Here is a 25,272-nt window from a genome sequence, read left to right on the forward strand (position 1 = left end):
CTTCCGTGACTGCAGGAATTCATATTCTTTGGGTCTTTCGGTAAAGTCACGAAGATAGGTTCAAAGAAAATAACAAAAAACTACGACGTTTCGATCGCAACACAAGCGCTTACATTTGTAGCGATGCTATTCTATTCTTGCTAAGGAGATAAATGCGAATGTCGAGGGTCTGCTGAGAGAGTTCGTGTTGTGTCGCCGTTCCCCATCTTCCGTTGAAGGAGCGCAGACTGCAGTGGCTTGCTATATGCATGTATATGTATGCTGAACTTCTTTCGCGTCCTACGTATATTATCGTGCTAATTCGAGGTGCGGGTGAAGGACAACAAACTAAACACAATAAGCAGTTCTAAAGAAATGCGTTTTAAATTTTGATTATTTAAGTGCATAGCTCCAGTGGCTTCCTAATATCAGAAGGAAGAGCGTTCCAGACGGCCGTGGAAGCGCACCTGATGATGCTGGTTGTAATTACCGGCGAAAACGTCACGGTACTGGAATGGTAAATGTTTTGTGTTTACTCTCCAACACACCGGTTAGTACTGAGCTAGCAACTAATAGGCACGTTTTGTTTACGTGACAAAACTTACTAATTGGGCTGTGTCAGGGTGGTGGTGGCGGGTTTTAACGTCACTTTTATATTCATGCTATGTACTCCAAAAACACTATGTGATGGATATTGCTCGCGAACGCCCTACTAAGGCTGCGTGTTCACGCGAGGGACGTTGTCGAGGCCTCGGTTGAATAGCGGATGGTCGTGGGCAAGACAACTCTGAATGTTATCCCGTTTATTTCAGATGTTGATTCCATTGGTTTCCATGCAACAGGTCTACCCATACTCTTTTTATATATTGTTATCGAAGAGGTGTGTATTCCTTAACAGCTGCTCATTTTAAAACTGTTAATAGGAAGAAAAAAATCTTACAATTTTTATTAACATCAGGGTCAGTGGTATAACGTGCGTCTCTAACTCACATCCACTCCCGTCTCTCTGACCTCTCCATCGTTTACGTTAGAAAGAAGAGTCGTTGCCCGAAACGTCGGCTGTAATATATTTGTATCTGTTAAAGCCACACTGCTCTTGACACGGAACGTGCTCGCTGCTTTTGCGTCACTGCCAATGCAGCAGTAGCAGCATGGGTCACTGCGTGTTGTATGTCGAGAGACTGAGTGGGAGAGTTGGTTGCAACCTTGAAACCACGGAACATTCGTGCTGGGTGCAACCACATTTGCAAATCAGATTTGTAACTTTGATTCTCGCCCATGTATCATCGATGGTTCAATTTTAATTTTCCATTGTATTGTGTTGTTGTCTTGGTGTGGTCTGGGACTGTTGTAGTTTTTTCTGCCTTGCCCCAAGCTTGCATTTAGTGTGGGAAAAATCTGCAGAAACGTATATACTTTAATATGCAATGTGTACTTCCAGTATATACAGTACTTAATTTATGTTGATTTCGAGTGACTTTGTTTAAAATGTAGGCTTTCGCGACCAATATCATCCATAATGTTTTTTTGGGGGTTAGATCGCATAAATATAAATGTGTCGTCAAACCCGCCACCATCCGATACAGCGAAATGTCGTACTCGGATTGTAAATGTTGTGGATTTGCGCTCCAACACACCGGTTAGTGCTGTACAAGTAACGAATTGGCATGTTCTATACTCTTTGTTTTTTTCGGTAAAGTCACGGAGGTAAAATAAAATAAAACAACTAAATTAAATCACGACGTTTCGAAGGCAACACAAGCTTCCGTCTTCAGGTGGAACAGTCACAGCAGAATATATGTGTCAAGTGGACAGCTCTGAGACAGCCGCGATTATATACAGGTTAAGGGGGGGGGGAGGAGCCAAGAAGGGACGTGGGTGGGGGGAGGGCTGAGTTAAGGGGGGAGGGAGCCAAGAAGGGACGTGGGAGGGGGGGAGGGCTGAGTGAAGGGGGGGGGAGGAGCCAATAAGGGTCGTGGGTGGGGGGGAGGGCTGAGTTAAGGGTGGGGGGAGGAGCCAAGAAGGGACGTGGGTGGGGGGGAGGGCTGAGTGAAGGGGGGGGGGAGCCAAGAAGGGACGTGGGTGGGGGGGAGGGCTGAGTTAAGGGGGGGGGGGAGCCAAGAAGGGACGTGGGTGGGGGGGGCTGAGTTAAGGGGGGGGGGAGGAGCCAAGAAGGGACGTGGGTGGGGGGCTGAGTTAAGCCGCCTTTTGTTATGCTGCAGGGGGTTCGGGGGGAGAGATGCACGGGTACATACAACCCACTGAGAGCAATGGCTGTACAATTATATGGCAGCTAACGTTTGACTTGATTTATAACATCTTTCCAATGGTTGCTCAATTTGAAAGCATCCTCTCTGTTCTGTTTACGTGACAAACCGTACTAATTGGCTGTGTCAGGTGGGGCGGGTTTAACGACACTTTGATATTCACGCAATCTTACCCCCCAAAAATGATGGATTATAGTGGCTTGCTCACCATTGTTGCACTCCTATCGTTATTTTCGCGTTTAATTATTTGTTGCCTGTAACGAGCCGATCCCCGTGAACAAAAATGGTTAAGACTTCACCGATTCCGATTGATTACACGGTACGCAGTTTAAACGCGTAAGTGCCACAATCGTAAGCCGGCTTCCGCGCGCTGCTATTACGAATCGCGCTTTGCGGGCGGCCCTTGCGCGGTCCGTAGCGCGGTGCGCACGTGGTTGTGTGGCGCTGCCGCGGTGTTGTTTGGTGGTGGTGGTGGTTCGTGGTAATTTTTTTGAGTTGCATTCTTAGTTAAATTGCCGAGCTTCGCATCCGCGGTCCCCAATGGCGGTGTCCGCGCCGCAGAAACGCTTCTACAGGCAGCGCGCTCACTCCAACCCGATGGCCGATCACACATTTGAGTAGTAAGTGCCCGGCCTAGCCGGAGGCTTTCTTCGTTTTTCCTGGTTCCTAGCCTCGGTGACGCGGCGCTACAACCCACCCTCGCTTACTCCAGCCCCTAGTTTGCGGCCTTTGTTTTGTCGTGAATAATACGATTGAGTTTGAATAACTGCTGGATGGAAAATAATGTCTACGTACAAAATATATAAGGCGAATTTGAAATGTACGCGTGTGTGTTTAGAAGCACGTGGACTGGTGGTATGATGGGCGGCGAAATGTTAACTACGTCGCCCGGTATACAAGAGGTCGTGGGTTCGATCCCTCTTTGACACCTGTATACAATATTTGGAGTTTGCGTTTCTCTCTCCCCGTGGTCGCGTGGATTTTTCTCCAAATGTTTTGCTGCGATAAATGTCCACATGATAAGCCACTTCGTTAGAGCTGTCATTTGTTGCTTCTGAAAAATAGCTACATAGCTCAGTGGGGCCTTTACTGGTAAAATTCAAAAAGTTCAGTTTACGTGAGAAGTGGAGCGGTGGTGTAGCGATCCGAGTTGGATTCCCTCTTACGACCAACAACCAGTGACGATTATCTGAACCAGTCCTCTGGGTCTTCTCCCCTAGATCGACTCCGCCTGAAATGAGTACCTCTGGCAATGTGTAAACATCGCCACTAGGGGGGGAAAGGCAGCTGGTCGTGGAGCTGGGCACCCAACCCCGTCGTGTGCCGTCCCGGCCTTAATAGGTTCTCGCTTAAAGGTCTTGCCCCAATAGCTTGGTCCAGGCTACAGGGGAGGGGGTTGGGGGTCTTTGTCTTGTTCTAAGGGTCCACTGCGTGGGCTGAGCCAATGCCATACAGTATTCTGTCACCAATCTTCTGCGCCCCATTATTATTACATGAGCTGGGCTGCATAAGACTTATTCTTAGTTCTTTCGGTAAAGTCAAGTTGAAGGGAAACAACAAAATAATAAAATATATAAAGCAATAAAAATTCTCACGACGTTTCGACCATAACACAAACGGTCGTCTTCAGGTGTTATGGTCGAAACGTCGTGAGAATTTTTATTGCTTTATATATTTTATTATTTTGTTGTTTCCCTTCAACGTGACTTTACCGAAAGAACTAAGAATATGAATTACTGCAGTCACGAAAGCTTTAAATCAAAATTTTGCATAAGACTTGTTTAGTGTTGGGTTATTGACACTAAACCTGCAGTTTATGACACTGAAGTGTCTCCAGGCTGAGAGAAATGGAACATCCCAACCCAAAAGGACAAGTTTTATACAGCGGGGACCCACTGCCAAATTGGGACCTTTGGCTTAGAAACTCATTCGTGTGGTTGGGTGACAGGATGGCATTTGAACTCCTTGGCAGTACTACACCGGTGGTACACGGTATATAAATACAACAAATAATAATTTTCGCAATAAATATTAATTTTCCAGTGATTCCCAACTCCGGTCATACATCTTGCGGGGTGGTGGTGGTGACCTGTCAAAATCAGCTATGATGTCAAAGCAGTCGGAAGACGAATGTTATAACGAGTGGGTGAACACGAAGCTTCATAGTCTGTTGCTGTATAGCAGCACCCAGCCCAAATGATAATTGACTGCTCCTTGTTCGAAAGACAGATTTGACTCGTGCCCTAGACTTGGTCAGACGGTTCCTCGATTCATTTCCAGAATAATTTTTTAGCGGACGATAGCATCAAAAGATTGACTCGTGGTGTCACCACATGTTCCAATGGGACAGCAGCTGCTGAATCTAAGACAACTTCTGATGGAGAGTCTGCAGCTCACTCAAGGGCAACAGTGACATCGTCAGACTGTTTTATGAGGACCGGTGTGTGTTGTTATGCTGCACTAGTGTACTGCAAATACGTCCATTTGTTCAATCCACACAGTGTACCCCTCATACACATCCTCACTCTTGCAAACGAGACAGTCCTGGTCTCTTGACTTCTCACCTGGTTAAACTAAACAAACTGAATCTTCATCCATTTACATTGCCAGTCCACGTACGTTTCATATTTAGCTGTCAAACTCTTCTCTCCATGGTTCGAATAAAGTTTAATGGAGCGCACCTATTGGAAGTAAACACCGTGTTTAATGCTCTCCAACTCAGGTAAAACTCTTTGGTTCTTTCGGTAAAGTCAAGTAGAAAGAAAATAAATTAAATAATGAATACGATGTTTCAATTGCAACACAAGCAATCGTCATCAGGTAGAACTAAATTTGAGAGAGAGACAAAACAGACACGGAGACAGACAGACATGCAAGCAAAGAGAGACAACACAGAGACACAGAGAGAGACACACAACATAGACACACAGAGACCCAATGCCTCTGTGTCGAGGCCTTAAATAGAGAGAGAGGGGGGAGGGTGGGGCAGAGAGAGAGGTGGGGCTGCTGAAGCAGAGAAATTAGCATGTCAATGAGAGCGCTGTGTGGAAATCTACCCCGCGGCGGCCGGGGGAGAGAAAGACCCAACAAGCCTGGTAAATTTTAGAGAGAGTTATGTGGAAATCCACCCCAAAGCAGCCGGGGGAGAGAAGGAGCGAATGGACCTATGAGAGCCTGGTAAATTTTAGAGAGAGAAATAGGCAGTTTGAGAAAACAAACTTAGAAAAAAAAACTTTTGGAAATGTAATGCAATGCAACACAGAAAGTCGGCTAACACGCAGTTGATGCATAGCCTGGTTGATTACATTCTCCAAAGATTGCTAATTTAGAGAGACGGGGGGTAGGGGCAGAGAGAGAGGGGGGTGTGTTGGAGCAGAGAAATATGCATGTCAATGAGAGAGCTGTGTGGAAATCCACCCTGTGGCAGATGGGGGAGAGACAGACCCAACAAGCCTGGTAAATGTTAGAGAGAGTTGTGTGGAAATCAGGTAAAACTATTTAATGCCGTAGAAAGCTCGGTCTGTCTGTAACCGGGGGTGGGCACCACGATAACCAGCAACAGCGATCTGATATGAGCACAGCTTCAGTATCGGGTTGCGTTGCGGTCAGGGATTTAGGGGAAAGCCAGCCAAATTGCCCTCTCCCGCCCTGATGCATCCTTTAATCCCATAAATTATAACTTAATTCCATTATTTACAAATTTAGAGAAATAAATATAATTGAATGTATCATTGCAACATAAGTAGGACATATAGCATCCTGCATGCCTGGTTCGAGCGCTATTAAATTATGTTACATCATGATCAATCCCGACCCTGACACCTGTATATTTGGGGCTTGAACTCAATGGACAATTAACTCAATGGATCTGAATTCTTGATTCTCTTCCCCAGCCCCGTGAACCCCGAGGCTATGGACTGGTCAGTTCATTACCCAGAATTCTTCACATTGCCAAAGGTAGCAGCCAAGGAAGAGCACGGAGGCATGCCAGCTGCCGTAGCAGAGGCAGAGAATCGGCCACAGCCCCAGGTGGAATTTGCAGACATTGGATGTGGCTACGGTGGACTTCTGGGTAAGATGTAGTTTCCCACCATACCTTGCCTCACTACTCACACCTTGCACTGAAGCTTACGGTAGAATCATACGCAGCAGCAGCATCACTCAAAATCTGCTTCGGACACCGAGGTCTCGAACTGTTACAGCCTCACGTCAATATACACTACACTGTACACAACACGATACACTACACTACTATACACGACACTATACACTAAAATATATATTTTTACAGCCTCACGTCGGTTCGCTGCTGTCGCCCATTCGGTGTGGAACTCTATATCCCTTTGCACATCCGCAAAATCAAAAGTACACTGAATTTCAAGAAACATCGAAAGGCCTCTATCTGTTTGGTCAGGCTTTCGAGCAGCCCTGAGCTTGTGTCTGCCCCTCTTGAGTTGTTCACTTGTTTGCAAAATCTGGCGCGTTATTAATGCCAATATTATTTGATTAAGCGTAGACTTCGGAAAACACAGGACCTGTTTAGTAGTGCAAGTTTAATTGGGGCGCCACGGTGGCAAGATGTTAACTCCCTCGCCTGGTATGCAGGAGGCCGTGGGTTCGATCCTGACCCTGATGCCTGTATCTTTGGAGTTTTGCATGGTCTCCCCATGGTCGGTGTTTCCCTCCACAGTTAGAATCAACGTGTGTTTAGAGTATTTGGCTGCTGTACATTTCCACATGCTAAGTCACTTGGTTGAGCCTTACCGGGTAAATTAAAAGTAGTTTATAGTTTAATACTTTTTAAGTGACATCGCTGGATGTCACCATGCTGTGGGTGCAGTGCCGGCTCTAGAGGGGCACGGTGTGCGTGGAGTGACATCGCTGGATGGCACCATGTTGTAAGTGCAGTTCCGGCCCTAGAGGGCACGGTGTGTGTGTGCCGACCTAAGGAGAAGGTCGGGTAAGGCCATGACACACTGGTTGACCCGGGAGGATACGTGACCAGTTTTAATGACAGGGGGCTAGAATGGTCACGTGATTCGAACCCAGGTTCTTCCTGACGGTTCTGGAAGGGGGGCGTGGCCAAGGGCGGAGCAAGCCACGCCGGAGAGAATATAAGCCATGTCCCGAGAGGGATCTTGGTTGTCCGTCCCAGGGAATAAACCCTTCATCTACGATCTTCGTTCTGCGAGAACTTCCAGCACGTGGACCCGGGCAGTATGTTGTTGGTCCCGGGTCCAGAGTTAATAGTTACTCAGTAACCAGTGTAGTTCGCCAGGGTGGTCACCACCCTAGGTCGTTGTCTTGTTAAAGGGTCACCCTGTTGTGTTGTAACTAAATAAATGCGCTGCCTCCAAGTCTAAGAGTGCGACTCAGTTGAACCCACTACACTTTTAACTATGTTGCTAACCTGTCTTAAACTGTCTTGACCTTCGATTTATGCTCATTGGTATGATTGTACAGGTCAGGTTTTATTAATTGGGCCGTGTTTGGTGGAGCAGTTATTCGAAGCTTTCTTGTTGGCTTATGGCCAGAGTTTTGCTGATCTGGACGTATATATGTTTATCTTTCGCACCATACATAGTCAATCATACTAATCGGAAGTTGCGGGGAGAAACAACAAACACACAAAGCAGTTCTAAAGAAATTCGTTTTCTCATTATATTTAAAAGTGCATCGATATGTCTACGTGCACGTGCATTCCCAGTGGAGTTGTCTCAGCTCTTCCCGCGCACGCTCATCCTGGGTATGGAGATCCGTGTGAAGGTGTCGGACTACGTGCGTGACCGCATCACCGCCCTGCGCACCGCCCAGCCCGGCTGCTACAACAACATCGCCTGCATCCGCACCAACGCGATGAAGTACCTGCCAAACTTCTTCCGCAAGGGACAGGTAATGGAATTGCCTTACTGCTGCTATTGCTTGACTGGCCATCGAACATAGACGGTCATCGCATCGTGCGCTTTCAGATACGCTTCCGCGGCTGTCTGGACCGTTCTTCCTAGGAATCCACTGGAGCTATGCACTTTTTAATTGTTTCGATTGAAAACTAATTTCTTTTCAACTGGCTATTTGTGTTTAGTTTGTCCTTCCCCTGCACCTCCAATTAGCAGAGTTGGCTATGTACAGTGCCAAAGAAGTTCAACGTGCATACAAACATGAGAAGTTCAATGTACATAAATACATAGGAAATTCAACGTACATACCTACATGAGAAGTTTAGCCTTCATACATGTGGTGACTAACTCGGAGACACTAAGAGTTGGAGGCACTTCTTTATTAACAAGCACCATTGGGGTTAACACTTTTATAACAAGTCCGTCTATGATCAGCGACCATTACTCAGTCAGGACAGTTGGAAGGCTGCCTGACTGTTGACGCCCCGAGATGGTGAAGACGGAAACGACGAGAAGAAGGATGGTGATGACGACGAGAAGAATGGTGAAGACTTCAGCAGCATGACGGGGATCCCACTCCATATGACAACCCCGAAGTCCCCTACAGGGGCCCCTCTAAAATTGTCAGCGTGGCCTGGCTCCGCCCCCTGCCACGCCCCCTTTCTGGAGCTTACCAACGGTTCTTGGTGTGCCCCTTCTGTGACCTTTCCCCTAGGTCCCCCCTCTGGAGTATAACCTGCTGACGTCAGGGCTGCTGTAAGCCACAGATCCCCTTCCCTGCCAGCAGGCAGCGCTAGGCTGCTACATTACTATTCTATGCCACTACACATACATTCAAAGTTCAATAAACATACATGAGAAGTTCAATTTACATACCGAACCGTACCCAACTACGTCACCACATTTCTCTGGTTCTCTTATCATTACACCGGCTACTGGTCTTGAAACGAGTAGAGTTTAAGAACCTACTTTTTAAAGCCGTGCATGGGCTGGCACCAACCATATATTCATGAGCTAATCCATCCGTGCACCCCCTTAAGGTCGTTAAGATTTGCAGACTCTGCCCTTCTGTGCGTACCTCTATCCCGGCTGCGTTTCTGGGGTGAGCGGGCATTTGCTGTGTCTGCGCCTCAGTTGTGGAATTTCCTACCGTTGGAAATTAATTTAACCGACAGTTTGGATTACTTTTAAGTCGCGTCTAAAAACACATTTTCTTAGGTTCGTATATTTAGCTGTACCTCCCCTCTTGACCTATCCTTAATCTTACAAAGCACCTTGAGACATTAGTGGAAGGCGCCTTACAAATAAATGTAAATTATTATTACATACATGATAAGTTCAACATACATACATACATGAGAAGTTCAAAATACATACATAAAGGCCACGATGTGGTGGGGCAGTTTTATGGCAGTTGTCACCCGACAAAGCATTTACTGTAAGCAATTATGACTCTGGTGCGGGTGTAGTGTCCTTCTTCCTCGCAGCGTGTGGTGTGTGGCGCACACACTCAGTCGGAGATGAGGTATTTGCAGGAGGCACCGTCTCTATTATCTCGTTCACACCACCAACTCCGGCCTCCTCTCTCACGACCACGCTGCCGTACAGCCCGGTCCAGACACGACCCTGTCCACGTTTCACCGACGGTATCGACCGAGACAGCCAACTACTCTCCGGCCGCGCAATGATCGGGCAAAGGCAGCGGCGACGACGACAGCGAAGACGAGACGAGTCCACTCCTACAATCGGCAGCCTGGAGCTCTCGCTCTCCGCTGCTTATATTCTCCTCGGCGCGGCTTGGCTCCGCCCTAGCTGCGCCTCCCTTCTCGAACCCATCAGAGGGTTCCAGGGGCCTCCCTATGAGGTCTACCGTGACCCTTGACCCAGTTCCTCTGCCCTGCCGGCACACACACCGTGTATATGCTCGACGGCGTGTGCGCTAAGTGTCCACCGCGGTTGCTGCTGCTGGAAAGCAGTCGGCGCTGTGTCACTATTTTGGCAAATGTAACAGATGTTGTAAACAACATGGGACCTCCTTTGCCAGTACCAAAATTTAAGAATAGGTTTTCCCCTTTTTTCTGGTAACAAAACAGGTGTTATGATGTTAAAACACCAAACTGCAACCTTTTACAATGAATCATGTCTGCATTAACCACTATACTTGTGGTCAGAATGCAAACAAAAAACATACTCTGGTAATATATGCATTGTCTTTGAAACTTATTGGTCCACACCAGAGACAGCTTTCTTTGGAGCGTACGCCTTTTGGCGTCCTCTGGTCTAACGCCGTTTTGAGACCAGGCTCCAAAGAAAGCTGTCTCTGGTGTGGACCAATCCGTTTCCAAAGACAATGCATATATATTATCAGTTTTTTTTTTTAATTTGCATTCTAACCACAAGTATTGTGGTTAATGCAGACATGCTTCCTTGTAAAAGGTTTCAGTTTGGTGTTTTAACATCTTAACACCTATATTCTTGGTTCTTTCGGTAAAGTCACATAGAAGGGGAACAATAAAATAAAAATATAAAACAAAATTCTCATGGAGTTTCGACTGCAACACAAGCAATCATCATCAGGTGTAATGATTGCTTGTGTTGCAATCAGGTGTGATGATTGCTTGTGTTGCAGTCGAAACATGATAATTTGATTTTATATATTTTTTAATTATTTTATTGTTTCCCTTCTACGTGACTTTACCGAAAGAACCAATAATATGAATCCCTGCAGTCACGAAAGCTTTTAATCAAAATCTCAACACCTGTTTTGTTGCCAGAAAAAAGGGGAAAACCTATTCTCACAGGTTGTGAACAAGTGTGTGGAGCTATAGTCTGCATAGCACGCAACCTTGGGTAGCCACATTCTCTCTGTAAACCGATTCGAATTTGCCATCCCATTCTCTCACAAGGGAGAGCGCAAAGATTTGGTTTAATACAGATACAGTAGATCATTGATTACCCAGCAGCTTTGGTGGGGGGGAGGGGGCACCGGTTTTTCAAAATTTCCAGAAAATCACAAAATCATTATTATTTAAAATAGCTTGTTTTTGCACATTCTTTGATGACACGTTTTTAGGTGTTGGGTTTCTGTTTTTTGTGTGTTTTAAATTAGTTAACTATGTGAAATTGGCATAAATAAACATACAAATAGACAAAAATGAATATTTTAAATTTAGAACGTTACAGTATTTACTGTAGCGTACTTACTACTCGAATCTCAAAGATTCCGCATGGGTTGATGTATATACATGCAGTTTTTTCATAGTTTAAGTTGTATGTAGTGTATAATGTACTGCATATAATAAACACATTGAAATCAAGCAGACCTACTTTTTTTGTCACGCACATAGTGCCGATCGCCGGACTGGTTACAGCCTTTCGAGCGGTTTCGCCGGTTTCGCCGGATCAGCCCAGATAATGTTGGACGCCTGATAATCCCGCGCCGGATAATCGATGATCAACTGCATTCTAAAAGCTCTTGCAATCAAACATTGGTGGGAGTGATGATTGTCCTAAAATCGTCCTCGTGATTTGATGGCTTGCCGCGGATGACAAAGGATTCCACGTATAATGCCAGCCTGTGAAACAATTGAGACAAGACTTGTATTGTTACTTAGACAGTGAAGTGGCACGTTGGTTAGCGTATTAACCTGCTTCTGCTCTCTGCACCCCTCACCCCCCCCCCCTGACAGCTGAGCAAGATGTTCTTCCTATTCCCGGACCCCCACTTCAAGAAGACCAAGCACAAGTGGCGAATCATCAGCCCGACGCTGCTCGCTGAATACGCATACATCTTGCGACCTGGGGTAATACTGAAACTACATTTTTTTAAAAAGTACATTATTTTTCACAATGTCAAAATGTTTATTGATTTTGGAGGAATCCGATGAGCTATAAAGTTATTTTTCCAAAGATGTTCATTTAAGGGTCCACTGAGATGTATAGCTCTTTTCTAAAAGCAACCTGGCGACATGATAGCTGAACTAAGTGGCTTATCATCACGTGGAAATTCTTAGCTGCCAAATTACTCTTAAATACCTCCTTCATGATACCATGTCCAAGTGTTTACATGTGTGCGTAAGTATGGTGCAAAATAAGTTCAACATACGTATATACATACGTGTTTGTCTCTGTTGCGATGAGAAATAATAGATTTAAGCAGAATAGGCTGTTAGTAGTACACAGCAGCAACAATACAAATTGGACGTATACGTTTATATTGTGCCCCATTGCACACAATGGTGCGTGTGCGTGCGGGTTTTGCCCCCCAGGGTCTGGTCTACACCATCACAGATGTGCACGAGGTCCACCGGTGGATGCTCAAGCATTTTGAGGAACACCCGCTCTTCCATCACGTTCCCCTCGATGAGTTGGTGAGCGAGCGCTGTTGGGGTCTCCTCGGGTGTCCGTTCTTTATCCGCACGCGTTTGTGCACTTGTCTGCGTGTTTATGTGTGCATGTTTGTACATTCAATGTTTGGAAGACTGTCCACTACAGTAGTATATTATGACTGCAGGAATTCATATTCTTTGGGTCTTTCGGTAAAGTCACGTAGATAGGTTCAAAGAAAATAACAAAAGCTACGACGTTTCGATCACAACACAAGCGGTGGTCATTAGGAAAAGGGGGTTAGCCTCTAAAGGCAAACTGTGTATAAAGGTTTAAAATGGGCATAGCCAAAGTGTCAGCAGCATGGGCGGAGTAGCTAATGTTAATGTAAGGGATTAAAAATTGTGTGCCCCAGCATGTAGGGCGATGTAAGAGGTGATGGTAGTAGTGGGCAATGATGGTGCTGGTGGGGGGTTTCCACCAATAAAGGGCTACTGCTAGTGGTGATGGTAGTAGTGGGCAGTGGTGGTCCTGGTGGTGGGCTTCCACCAATTAAAGGGCTGCCAGGTTTAAAATGGAAAAATTACAGCCAGTTATGACTTAAACTGGTTGATAACGTCCTTCCAGTGATTACTGAGTTTGTACCCATCTTCTTGGTTGAGAAGATGGGATGTCTGTATATAAGGATGGCTTCATGAATGAATCTTTGTTGATAGCCAGTGGGTTCGCAAAGTACCTTCGTCTTCGAGAAATCAATTTCTTGTGAGCCCACCACATTAAAACAATGATCAGACCACGGCTGAGGTATCGGTTCTACCGTGTTTCAGATCTGCCTTATGTTCACGAACACGGTCCGTGACCTGTCGCGTAGTTTCCCCAATGTAACTACTGCCGCAGACACAGCTTAGTTTGTAGACGCCGGGGTATTGTATGTCAGGGATCACATCCTTCACAGATTTGATCAGATCACAAATTTTATGTACTGTGTTAAATTGAACCTGGATCTTGTATTTGCTCATGATTTTGGAGATCTTTTTGGTGACCCCCTGCTATGTATGGCAAGGTGATGGTTTTGATTGGGTCCTCAGATGGTTCTTTCCCAACGGTTGGGGTGATAGCGTTACGGATTGTGTAGTCTGAATATCCATTCGTCTTGAGAGCTTGGTGTATGTGTTCCAGTTCACTGTCTAGGTGATGATGGTCGGAAATACATCGAGCTCTGTGGTGTCGAGTTTTGATGAGGGAATTCTTCTGGGATGGATGGTGGTGGGAGTCAGGTTTTAGGTAGGCATCCGTATGGGTTGCTTACCTGTAGACAGAGTGGCCCATTGAGCCATCTGGTCTCTGTTCGATTAAAACATCGAAGAATGGTAGCTTGCCATCATTTTCCACCTCCATGGTGAATTTGATGGCTGGGTGTATGGAATTGATGTGGTTGAGGAATTGGTTCAGAGCTGGTTGGCCATGTGGCCAGATGACGAATGTGTCATCTACGTACCTCTTCCACAAGGACGGACATAGAGTGGATGGCGTCTGTCTCAAATTTTTCCAGGAAAACATTGGCTACAACCGGAGATGAGGGAGAACCCATTGGGGTACCTTCAACTTATTTGTAGAATGTTACATTCCAGGTGAAATAAGTGTTGGTGAGGCAGTGTCTCACCAGGACCAGTACATCAGCATTCAGTCCATTGTTGGACCAAATCTTCAATAATTGCAATGGTGTCAGGCACAGGAACTTTGGTAAACAAAGAGACTACATCGAAATTAACAAGCAAATCACCTGGAGATAGTGAGATGTCCTTAATTAACGATACCAAGTGAACTGAGTTAAGTACAGCTGAGGCGGTCCTACCAGTGAATGGTTGTAAGGTCTCAGATAGAAATCGGGCCAGTTTGTAGGTGGGTGAGTCAATGGTGGAGACGATAGCACGAAGGCGTGTACCTTCTTTATGTATTTTTTGTAAGCCATACAATCTGGGTGGTCTAGCAGCAGAGGGTTTTAAGGAAAACCGCTTGGTTGGTTCGATTTAAAGATGTCGAATCAGTGATGATATTGTTGGTTTTCGTAACGTGGCTGTTGGTGGGATCTCTTTAAATTTTTGTATAGCTACCATCATTAAGTAGGTCCTGAATTTTGTTATTGTATGTGGTTTTGTCCATGATGACCGTGGCGTTGCCATTGTCGGCTGAGAGGATGATAGTGTCATCCCTCTTTTTTTATTGAGACAGCTCTAAACGCTCATCCTTACTGATGTTGCTGATAGGTGTCTTAGCATTTTTGAGGATTACAGCGATTTCTGATCTTGCCACGTTTACAATGATATCACCTCCTTTAGCTAGAACCAATTTAGGGCTGTCGGAAATTAGACTGTTACTCTGATTCATAACAATCTTGTCAATGTCTAACTTTTTAACGTGTGGATCTGGCTTCTTCTTGGCAAGGAGGTTGAACTTGGAAATCAGGTTATCTTTGCATTTAGCTTACATTGAGGTGGCTGAAGAGGCTGTCATGTTATCTACATGTCCCCAATCAGATGTACAGTGAGGGAAAAAAGTATTTGATCCCCTGCTGATTTTGTACATTTGCCCACTGACAAAGAAATGATCAGTCTATAATTTTAATGGTAGGTTTATTTGAACAGTGAGAGACAGAATAACAACAAAATAATTCAGAAAAACGCATGTCAAAAATGTTATAAATTGATTTGCATTTTTTAGAGGGAAATAAGTATTTGACCCCTCTGCAAAACATGACTTAGTACTTGGTGGCAAAACCCTTGTTGGCAATCACAGAGGTCAGACGTTTCTTGTAGTTGGCCACCAAGTTTGCACACATCTCAGGAGGGATTTTGTCCCACTCCTCTTTGCAGATCTTCTCCAAGTCATTAAGGTTTCGAGACTAACGTTTGGCAAATCGAACCTTCAGCTCCCTCCACAAATTTTCTATGGGATTAAGGTCGGGAGACTGGCTAGGCCACTCCAGGACCTTAATGTGCTTCTTCTTGAGCCACTCCTTTGTTGCCTTGGCCGTGTGTTTTGGGTCATTGTCATGCTGGAATACCCATCCACGACCTATTTTCAATGCCCTGGCTGAGGGAAAGAGGTTCTCACCCAAGATTTGACGGTACATGGCCCCGTCCATCGTCCCTTTGATGCGGTGAAGTTGTCCTGTCCCCTTAGCAGAAAAACACCCCCAAAGCATAATGTTTCCACCTCCATGTTTGACGGTGGAGATGGTGTTCTTGGGGTCATAGGCAGCATTCCTCCTCCTCCAAACACGGCGAGTTGAGTTGATGCCAAAGAGCTCCATTTTGGTCTCATCTGACCACAACACTTTCACCCAGTTGTCCTCTGAATCATTCAGATGTTCATTGGCAAACTTCAGACGGGCATGTATATGTGCTTTCTTGAGCAGGGGGACCTTGCGGGCGCTGCAGGATTTCAGTCCTTCACGGCGTAGTGTGTTACCAATTGTTTTCTTGGTGACTATGGTCCCAGCTGCCTTGAGATCATTGCAAGATCCTCCCGTGTAGTTCTGGGCTGATTCCTCACCGTTCTCATGTTCATTGCAACTCCACGAGGTGAAATCTTGCATGGAGCCCCAGGCTGAGGGAGATTGACAGTTCTTTTGTGTTTCTTCCATTTGCGAATAATCGCACCAACTGTTGTCACCTTCTCACCAAGCTGCTTGGCAATGGTCTTGTAGCCCATTCCAGCCTTGTGTAGGTCTACAATCTTGTCCCTGACATCCTTGGAGAGCTCTTTGGTCTTGGCCATGGTGGAGAGTTTGGAATCTTGATTGATTGCCTCTGTGGACAGGTGTCTTTTATACAGGTAACAAGCTGAGGTTAGCACTCCCTTTAAGAGTGTGCTCCTAATCTCAGCTCGTTACCTGTATAAAAGACACCTGGGAGCCAGAAATCTTTCTGATTGAGAGGGGGTCAAATACTTATTTCCCTCATAAAAATACAAATCAATTTATAACATTTTTGACATGCGTTTTTCTGGATTTTCTTGTTATTCTGTCTCTCACTTTTCAAATAAACCTACCATTAAAATTATAGACTGATCATTTCTTTGTCAGTGGACAAACGTATAACATCAGCAGGGGATCAAATACTTTTTTCCCTCACTGTAGACATTTTTTCTGTCAATGTTAAGTGTGATTTCAAGAGAGTCTTGTCCAAAATGGAGGACGCTGGCTGCACTGTTCATGCAGTGCAGCTTATCAGCCGCCCTGGGTTTATTTCCAGCCAGCGACGTCCTCACAAGACACCTCTTCCGCCTCTATCAGTGAGTGGGAGCTTGGCGTGCTTCAGCATCGCCAGCAAGTGGGAGCTCGACATGTTCCATTCACTGCTCAACACCACCAGCGAGTGGGAACGTGACGAAGACTGTCCACTGCTCAACACGAGAGAGTGGGTTTGCCTGCTGCCCAGCACCACCAGTGAATGGGAGCTCGGCGAGGTTCGTCCACCCTGCTGCTTCACCTGCGAGCTGGAGCATAGCCCGTGGACAGCTAACCCACTTGACCTCAAGTTCTTCTGGCCGCTCCATTGTACGCGCTGCATGCGTGGTCGTGTCCGCCCGCGTACGGTCTCAACAAGTGTTTACGTAGGCGTGTACGCACCCGCCACATGCGTGGAAACGCGTGCTGACGGCGTGTATCTTGGACACCACTACCTGGACTTGCTTCTCTGGGCAGCACAGCCGCTGATCGGAGTCCACCCGAATCCTGCCCCCCCACCCAACACCACTACCCATACAGCGTGGGCTGATATAATACGGCTTCGACATGCACCATCTCTTCATTACCTGCACCTGGAATCCGCGCTCCTGAGAACGCTTTCTGGCCTCGGGCTTCTTCGCGGTCAACGTCAGAGAGTGCATCGGCACCATGGTTGCAGAGGTGGTATGGGCCACTGTTCACATGTCAACCTTCAACCAGCTATTTCCTCTGATCTCTCGACGCCGTGCCTCTTCGGATCCTCACATCCACCTTTACCCATCCGCCTCGGCCTACTCAACTCACGCTGCATTACCAACAAATCAGCCCACATTCATGATACCATCTTGGACCACCCCATCGATCTTTTGCTTATTACCGAGACCTGGTGCAGGCCAGACTCCCCACCAGCCATCTCTTTGGAAGTCACGCCCCCGCGATACAAGGTTCTTCACAAACCTCGTGCAACTAACCAGCGGGGTGGTGGCTTAGCGGTCATCTACAATGCTCACTTGAAAATGAAAGAGCTCTATCTACCGATGGCTACCGCCACCTTTGAGGTCTAGTCCGTGTCCCTCACTACTAACACCGAGTGCTTTTCCCTCATTTCCATCTATCGCCCTTCAGATGGCAGCATCACTACCTTCTTCAACGAGCTTTCTGAATTTCTTTACCTAATTCCTAACCCATCTCACAGGCTCGTGCTTACTGCAGACTTAAACTGCCCCGGCAATACCCCAGCCTCCATTGATAGCCACCTTGAGTCAACCTTGGCCTGCCATAACCTGGTCATCACCGACTCAGGCCCCACCAGAGCTTCCTCAACAAATGTTGAGAGTGCTCGACCTGGTTCTGGAACCTGACCTGGATCATCGCATCTCTGCACTGGGAGTTTTCCAAACTGGTTACTCCGACCACCACCTCATACTATTTTCCCTTCAAATTCCCAAGCCAATCAACATCAAAATCACCCCGCCACTCCCGTAATTTCAAGGGTATCAAGTTTTCCACTCTACAGCACCTCCTCGCAAATTCACCTTCAATGTTATCTCCATCATCCGATCCAACTGTATGCGCTCTTCAACTAGAAGCTGACCTGAGGGCAGCGCTGGACAAGCTGGCACCATTAAAACCATGAACCACGAGGCAGCCTTCCCACGACGCTCGCTGGCTCTGAAGAGACACCATCCTTGCTAAGCGAATCAGGAGGCACCTTGAAAGGATCGCGTCCCGCAGTGGTCTTCCTGGTGATCGAGTTGCCTACAGAGCTGCCTGCCGGAAAACCAACAAACTTATCCTTGCCTGGATTTGAAGCTCTCGTGACTGTAGGAATTACTCTTTGGTGCTTTCGGTAAAGTCACGTAGAAAGAAAATAAATTAAATAATAAAAGAATATGACGTTTCGATTGCAACACAAGCAACCGTCATCAGGTAAGAATGAATGAGAAAACAAACCTAGTAAACTTAGAAATATAAAGCATCAGGGTCGGGATCGAACCCACGACCTGTATACCAGGCGAGGTAGTTAACATCTTGCCACCATGGCGCCACGAGTCGGCTGTGTGATGGCATGCTGGTCACCGCTGGGTTGTAATGGAGGACGACATTGTTGACCACAGTCGACCGCGTGGGTGGTGGGCTGTGGAGATCATGCGTTTGTTTGCGTTGAGCGCGCGAGGCCATGATTAGCGTGTGGGTGGTCCTGCGGGCGAGACGAAGTTGTAGCGCAATCAGCTTCGAGACCAGAGGCATATAGGTGAGATTTGCACGCTAACTCCGCTCATCCTCGCAGCAGCAGCAGCAGCGGCTTCTGGTTGGCCATCGAACAAAGACGGTCACCACATCGCGTGCTTTAAGATGCGCTTCTGCGGCCATCTGGAATGCTCTTCTGATATTAGGAAACCACTGGAGCTATGCTCTTTCATGTCTAGATTGCAAACTAATTTCTATAGAACTGCTTTTTTGCTTTAATTTTTTGTCCTTCCCCCGCATGATTCGACTACGTATGGTGCTTAAGAAGTTAAACATCCGTACATAGGTAGATGGGTTCCAGTAGGTGCCTGCTGCGCTTAGATGCCACCGCTTGTCATGACAGGGGACCTGGCCAGTTCAACGTTTTTATGGCTGCTAAAGGTGTCGATGTGTCCAAGGGTCTAAGATCCAGTTGAGTTGTTTAGATTATGGCGCCGGTTAATCGTGACATGAAGGCCGTGGGAGGTTAGAAGCTTAGAGAGATGGGATGGTGGATCGTAACGTGGTACAGGACCTGAATTTAAACAGAGGATTTGTATCTATACTGTACAACCATCGGTGTGAAAAGTAAGTTTATATTATTGATAGACTAAGATAGACTAAGATATATTTTGTTACCTTGTCATTATAGTATATGTACAGGCAGTCCCCGGGTTATCGAACACCCGACTTATGGAAATCAGACTATAGGAAAATGCTCCCACAAATAACGTAAAAAAACATTCAATATGCGGAAATATTTGTGTTATTTACATAAGCGCAAATAGTGCAACGCGGTGAGGTTGCGGATGAATATCACGGAGATAGGCGTAACACCTTGCTACAGCAAAACGCTGCCTTCGCCGAGCCCGAGCTTCACTAGAATTGAGGCAAATTGATTATTTCGTAGCGTTACGGAATTGTTTGTTTTGTATGCTTTGAACTATATATATCCATGTTTCTATTGCTAGTTTTCTTCATTTTATGTTTATTTAATAAGTTATTTACTGTATGTACTGCGTGTATTTGTGTAGACGAGGCTACTCCACCTGTCTTTGTGTGCATGTGTAGTGACTGACTCAGAGACACTAAGAGTAGGAGGCACTCTGTTTATTAACATGGCCTGACAGTAACATTTAGCAACTACGGTTCCCAGTCAGGACAGCTGGTAGACTGCCTGACTGGCGATGCGGAGATGGTGAAGACGGCGACGACGGTGAAGACTCTAGGAGCACGACGGGATCCCACTCCAGACGACAGCCAAGAGGTCCCCTCCAAGGGCCCCTCTTATACTGTCAGCGTGGCCGGGCTCCGCCCCTGGCCACGCCCCCTTCTGGAACCTACTAGCGGGTTCTCGATGTGCCCCTTCCGTAACCTTTCCCCTAGATCCCTCTCTGGTCTATCACATGGCCTGCTGTCAGTCAGGGCTGCTTTAAGCTGCAGATCCCCTTCCCTGCCAGCAGCCAGCACGATGCTGCTCCGTGACTGATTCTATGTCACTCCACATGTATGTGTGTGAGTATGTGAAGTTTAGGGCTAGCCTAATTCACGGTAAACCAACATTCGAAATGGACTGCTTTCTGTTAACAATATAAAAATGTTTTGTGGTATTCATAAACAATTGGATACAGTATATGTTCCATTAGTTTCATTATGGGTATTAAGGTAGATATTCGATGAAAGAATGATAGGAAGTGCAGAGCGTATGCACAGCGCACGATGCAGGTAGCGATAAAATACAGACGACAGCGCGATACAGCAGAGAGGAAACGGTAGGGGAGGCACAATTATTTCCGGCTATGGGATTCTATCTTGATTTCGGGGGAAAAATTTTCAGTTTCAGATATATGGAAAATTCGGGTTACGGATCCTTCTCGGGAACATAACCCTTCCGTGACCCGGGAACTGCCTGAACAGGCGACCCCCTACGGCCTAATTGGTTCCTGGACGACGGTCGCAAGTCAAGCCGTCGTAAGTCGAATCCTTATTTCCCATATGCGCTATGTTATAAATTGGAGTTCTGTTCCTGGAAACCCATTACATACCATAAAAATATCTAAATTGATCACGAAAATAAATTAAAATAACCCTAACAGACATTTATTGTAACTTAACATAACTTTCACAAACATGTATTAAGTAAAAACAAACACATTTGAAAATTCGGAAGTACTTTTCTGCATGTGCATCACATTTCCTCTTCTCAGACAGCGAAAGACGAAAAAAATTTGGAGAACATTTACAAAAAAAGCAAAAGCGTGTTGCGAAAGAGATGCTGCGTTCGCTCTAGATGCAGCCGCAAACTGTCGGGTTATACTGTACATACGCAAATAGCAAAGCAGCGCCATCAGGCGACGAGTCTGCGCATGCCATGCGTAGACTCGTTGGCAATCAACTCGGTGTCGGTAGCAGTCGTAGATACGAGTTTTGGTCCTTACTATTGGGGGTGTTACAATAAGAAAGGTCGTAAGTCGGGAGTCACCTGTATTATGATTAGTTGTTAATCATATATGTATAAAAAAATTACACATGCAAACATAGTCGCCATCAGTATGTTGTATGGGGAATATTAATAGAGTGTGTGGTCACATGGAAGAGACGACAGCAAGTCACGGATGCTAACGCTTGGGCGCCATCTGGCACATTAATTTTTGCCGTGCAGCGCAAAAAAAATACTGGGTCTTAAAGGTAGTACGTTACGGCGAGGTACCACATTACATAAAGAGGGACTGGGTATCGGTGAGTTGAGTACGTTGTAGAAAGAGTACGTAAAGTGGGAGGGCATAAATCTGGGGGTTACTGCAGTTATTAAATAATTCTAGAATCGCTCCGATGACCACGTTTGGATACATATAGTGCGAAAGAAGTTCAACATACATACATACACCACACCTCCGATTAGCACGGTTGGCTACATACGATGAGAAAGAAGTTCAACATATACACTGCCCATAGACTAACACTGCCCATGGATTGAGCATTACCCATAAACTAACACTACTCATACACTCAACACTGTCCATAGATTAACACTGTCCATAGATTAACACCGTTTATAGTTTAACACGTAGGCTCTCGCGACCAATATCACCCATAATATAGGTTTTTTTGGGTTAGATCGCGTAAATATATAAATGTGTCGTTAAACCCACCACAGCTAACTAGTAAGGGTTGTCACGTAAACAGAACGTTGCCAATTCGTCACTAGTACAGCACACCGGTGTGTTGGAGAGCAAATCCACAACAGAGTAGTTTCAAACGGTATAACTTTGCCAAAAAGTCAAAACGACCCCTGCCCAAAAGTGCAGCGTAACATGTCAACCGCCACGCGTTACGTAAGAAATCGTTGTGTCACACCCGACGTGATTATCACGTGTCCCCTCCGTACTGTATTGGCCACTACCTCGTTGATCCGTTTCACCATTTCCTCCCCCGAGTCGTCTGCATTGCTGTACTTAGCCGGCACCACTTAACGCAAGTTTTCAATCGAACCATTGTTGTTGTTGCTGATGGGGCGCGACCGTTAACTTGGCCCCGTTTGGTCTCGCGTGTAAATTTTTTTATTGGCTTTGGAGCGATACTAAACGCAACTAAACTCAACTTGTGCTGCGCCATCCTTGTCTGTTCGATTGCGGCCAGGAGGACGACGTCATCGTGAGCCAGCTGGGAGAGTGCACCGAGGAAGGGAAGAAGGTGACACGCAACGGAGGAGAAAAATTCACGGCCGTCTTCCGGCGCATCGCAGAGACTCGGCCTTCGGGCTCCTGACCTTGCCGGGCTCATCTTGACCTTGCCAGGCGACCCTTGTCCTTGCCCAGTGGTGCCGTTTAACCCGATGAACTTATTACACAATCCACAGTCGTTGCCTTGCTGATAAGAGACCGGCAGTGTTGATACTGATTGACATTAAATATTTAGTTTGTTGCCCACGTTAATTCTGAATGAAACGTTCCACACACAATAAGTGCACAGTACAATGTGGGTAAAACAGCTACAGGGCAACTTTAACTTGTGCAAATCTGCACGGGCATGACTTTTGAACTTGGCTTTTGAACATGGCTGCTGATTTCATACACGAGTTAGCTGTCATTAGTTATTGAATCTAGAACACCTCACACCAGTAATGCAATTCTAGTTTTAAGACGGATACCTGCTGCACCGCAAGTATTTGAAGGTTTCTTTTGTACCTATACTTAATATTTCGTACAATTGTAAACATCTCCGTGTATCATGGTTTACATGGTTGTGTTATATTGCCTTGGTCGAGGGGCCAGGTTGCCAAATGTTTTAATTAATTGGATCGAAGTTCTGTTTGGATCATGTCTCTCTTGGCCTTATTCATATATATTTCGTGTACATTTACAAAACGTGTCTTAATTTAATAAGGAGTAAAAGTTTTTTTTTGTATTCTTGAACTGTAAACGTAAATTTATTGTGGCTGCTGTGGGAATCTGTGTGTGCCCAGCCAGTGCATGCCCAAGCAGCTTGTGTTTGGCCGGATAGAGGGGGGCTGAGCGGGCACGACGTGGGCTGGAGCAGAGATGGACTGATGCGGTAGGAAGGATGTGGAGCCGAGTGGTGTCAAAATCGGCCTCTATGGAGTAGGCTCGTGAAGGATGCTACTGGGCAGTTGGAGGCAGTCGCCCTCCAACAACAATGGAGGGCAGAGGAGCAACGGAGCCAGTAATCTCAATCGGCCAACCCATGGCACCTGGGTCTGTCCCGTGACCTGTCAGCAAGCCTTCCACACTTCACATGGCCTCAAAGTGCACCTGGCTTGACACAGGTGCCGTGGTGACGTCACCGTCACTTCGTGACGAATGGCGGGTATTAGTGTGGTGCGGGATTATTTCATTGGCAAACGTCCACTTTGGCAACGCTTAACTGCTTGATCCCCACTGTGGCACTTTGACACTTTTTTAACATTGCATCTCTTTTTTGTATAAACACCCCCCCCCCCCGTTTATTCATAGAGTCGGGACAAACATCGACAATGTAGGGCCACGAGGCCTTGGGCAATTCTTGACTCCGGCTCTGGTTTTCTAATCGCCCTCTGAAATTAATAAAGAAGCGTGGGGGGATACGTTCCGGAGGTACTCTTGAGTAGCACATTTTTTGCGAATAATATTACCCCTACGAGTTATCTGCAGCAACGGCTTTTGACTCCTAACCGTCGAACAAAGACGGTCACCGCATCGCGCGCTTTCAGATGTGCTGCTGCGGCCGTCTGGAATGCTATTCCTTCCAATTTTAGGAAGCCACTGGAGCTATGCACTTTCAAATCATCTAGATTGACCAACTCATTTCTTTAGAACTGATTTTTGGTTTAGTTGTCCTTCCCACGCACCTCCGATTAGTATGGTTGGCTACGTACGGTGCGATAGGCTGTCATCGGTTGAACAGGCCATGCCTTGCCGATGTTTCGTCAAGTCAAGCCGAGCATTTGTTAAATGTGACGCGTTGATTTCAGCGGCTCCCAATTTGCCGACTGACAAAGAGGTGAATTGACTGCCACTTTGTGGGTCACGCTCGCATCTGCATACTCGCAGATGATCGGTGAGCGTAGACCTGGGTGACCACGTCCGGTTGACTCATCTGCGAATGGAGTGCAATTGGGGGGAAGAATTTGCCACCACTTTCCCCCACATGGCCATAGGTCTGGAGAGACTAGGGCTTGAAGAATGTAGTGACTCGCACACAACCCACGATCTCGTGGTGGCTAGGAGATGTTAACTACATCGCCTGGAATGTAGGAGCTGCTGGGTTCGATCCCGACCCTGACGCCTGCTGTATATTTGGAGTTTGCGTGTCTCTCTCCCCGTGGTCGCGTGGATTTTTCTCCCGAGTCCAGTTTTTCCCTCCACATTTAGAATCAATATCACGTGTTTAGAGTATTTGGCTGCTATAAATTTTCACATAAGCCACTTCGTTGAGCTATCACTTGTGGCCAGGTCGCTTGAGGTCTGTCGATCCTATCATGTGAAAGTATAGAATTCATAGAGGCTACTGGAGTTCCATTGTCCTCTGTAGTTGTATCAGAATGGTAATCTTTATTTTATCCGAATCTCTTATCCTAGAGAAATCCGATGAGCTCCGAAGCTCTTTGTTCACGTGTCCATTATTCACATGTCCAGTATCAATATTTGGGTTTGTGCTCGAGGGTCCCTCCACCGTGAATTAAATATAAAGTATCTTTGTTTACAATGCGAATGGTAAGTTATGAAGCATTTATAGGATGAAAATTGCAAAGTTACGAAGGCTGGGAATGCATCCTCGTTGAACTAACGTTATAAGTTAATCGACATACGAGGTTTCGATATACCAAGCTGCAGGGACGACAGCT

General features: G+C 46.2%; 1 protein-coding gene across 1 annotated transcript; it reads left to right on the forward strand.

Moving 5' to 3' along the window:
* The first annotated feature begins 2,629 nt into the window (after nt 1-2,629).
* Nucleotides 2,630-23,336, forward strand: METTL1 (methyltransferase 1, tRNA methylguanosine). Its single transcript, XM_032975619.2, has 6 exons — nt 2,630-2,866; nt 6,140-6,318; nt 7,954-8,138; nt 11,833-11,946; nt 12,412-12,513; nt 22,569-23,336. The coding sequence occupies exons 1-6, from the start codon at nt 2,787-2,789 to the stop codon at nt 22,695-22,697; spliced, it is 789 nt and encodes a 262-aa protein (XP_032831510.2). The 5' UTR covers nt 2,630-2,786; the 3' UTR covers nt 22,698-23,336.
* The last annotated feature ends 1,936 nt before the right edge of the window (nt 23,337-25,272 follow it).

Source organism: Petromyzon marinus, chromosome 56, assembly GCF_048934315.1.
Source record: "Petromyzon marinus isolate PM22_M1 ecotype Great Lakes invasive population chromosome 56, UKy_Petmar_22M1.pri1.0, whole genome shotgun sequence".
In the NCBI taxonomy this organism is placed as follows: domain Eukaryota; kingdom Metazoa; phylum Chordata; class Hyperoartia; order Petromyzontiformes; family Petromyzontidae; genus Petromyzon; species Petromyzon marinus.

Excerpts from the sequence above, each read along its gene's own strand:
- METTL1 (XM_032975619.2), top strand. The coding sequence starts at position 2,787 with ATGGCGGTGTCCGCGCCGCAGAAACGCTTCTACAGGCAGCGCGCTCAC. Across the intron at positions 11,947-12,411 it reads CATACATCTTGCGACCTGGG|GGTCTGGTCTACACCATCAC; the intron begins GTAATACTGAAA and ends TTTGCCCCCCAG. Across the intron at positions 12,514-22,568 it reads ACGTTCCCCTCGATGAGTTG|GAGGACGACGTCATCGTGAG; the intron begins GTGAGCGAGCGC and ends GATTGCGGCCAG.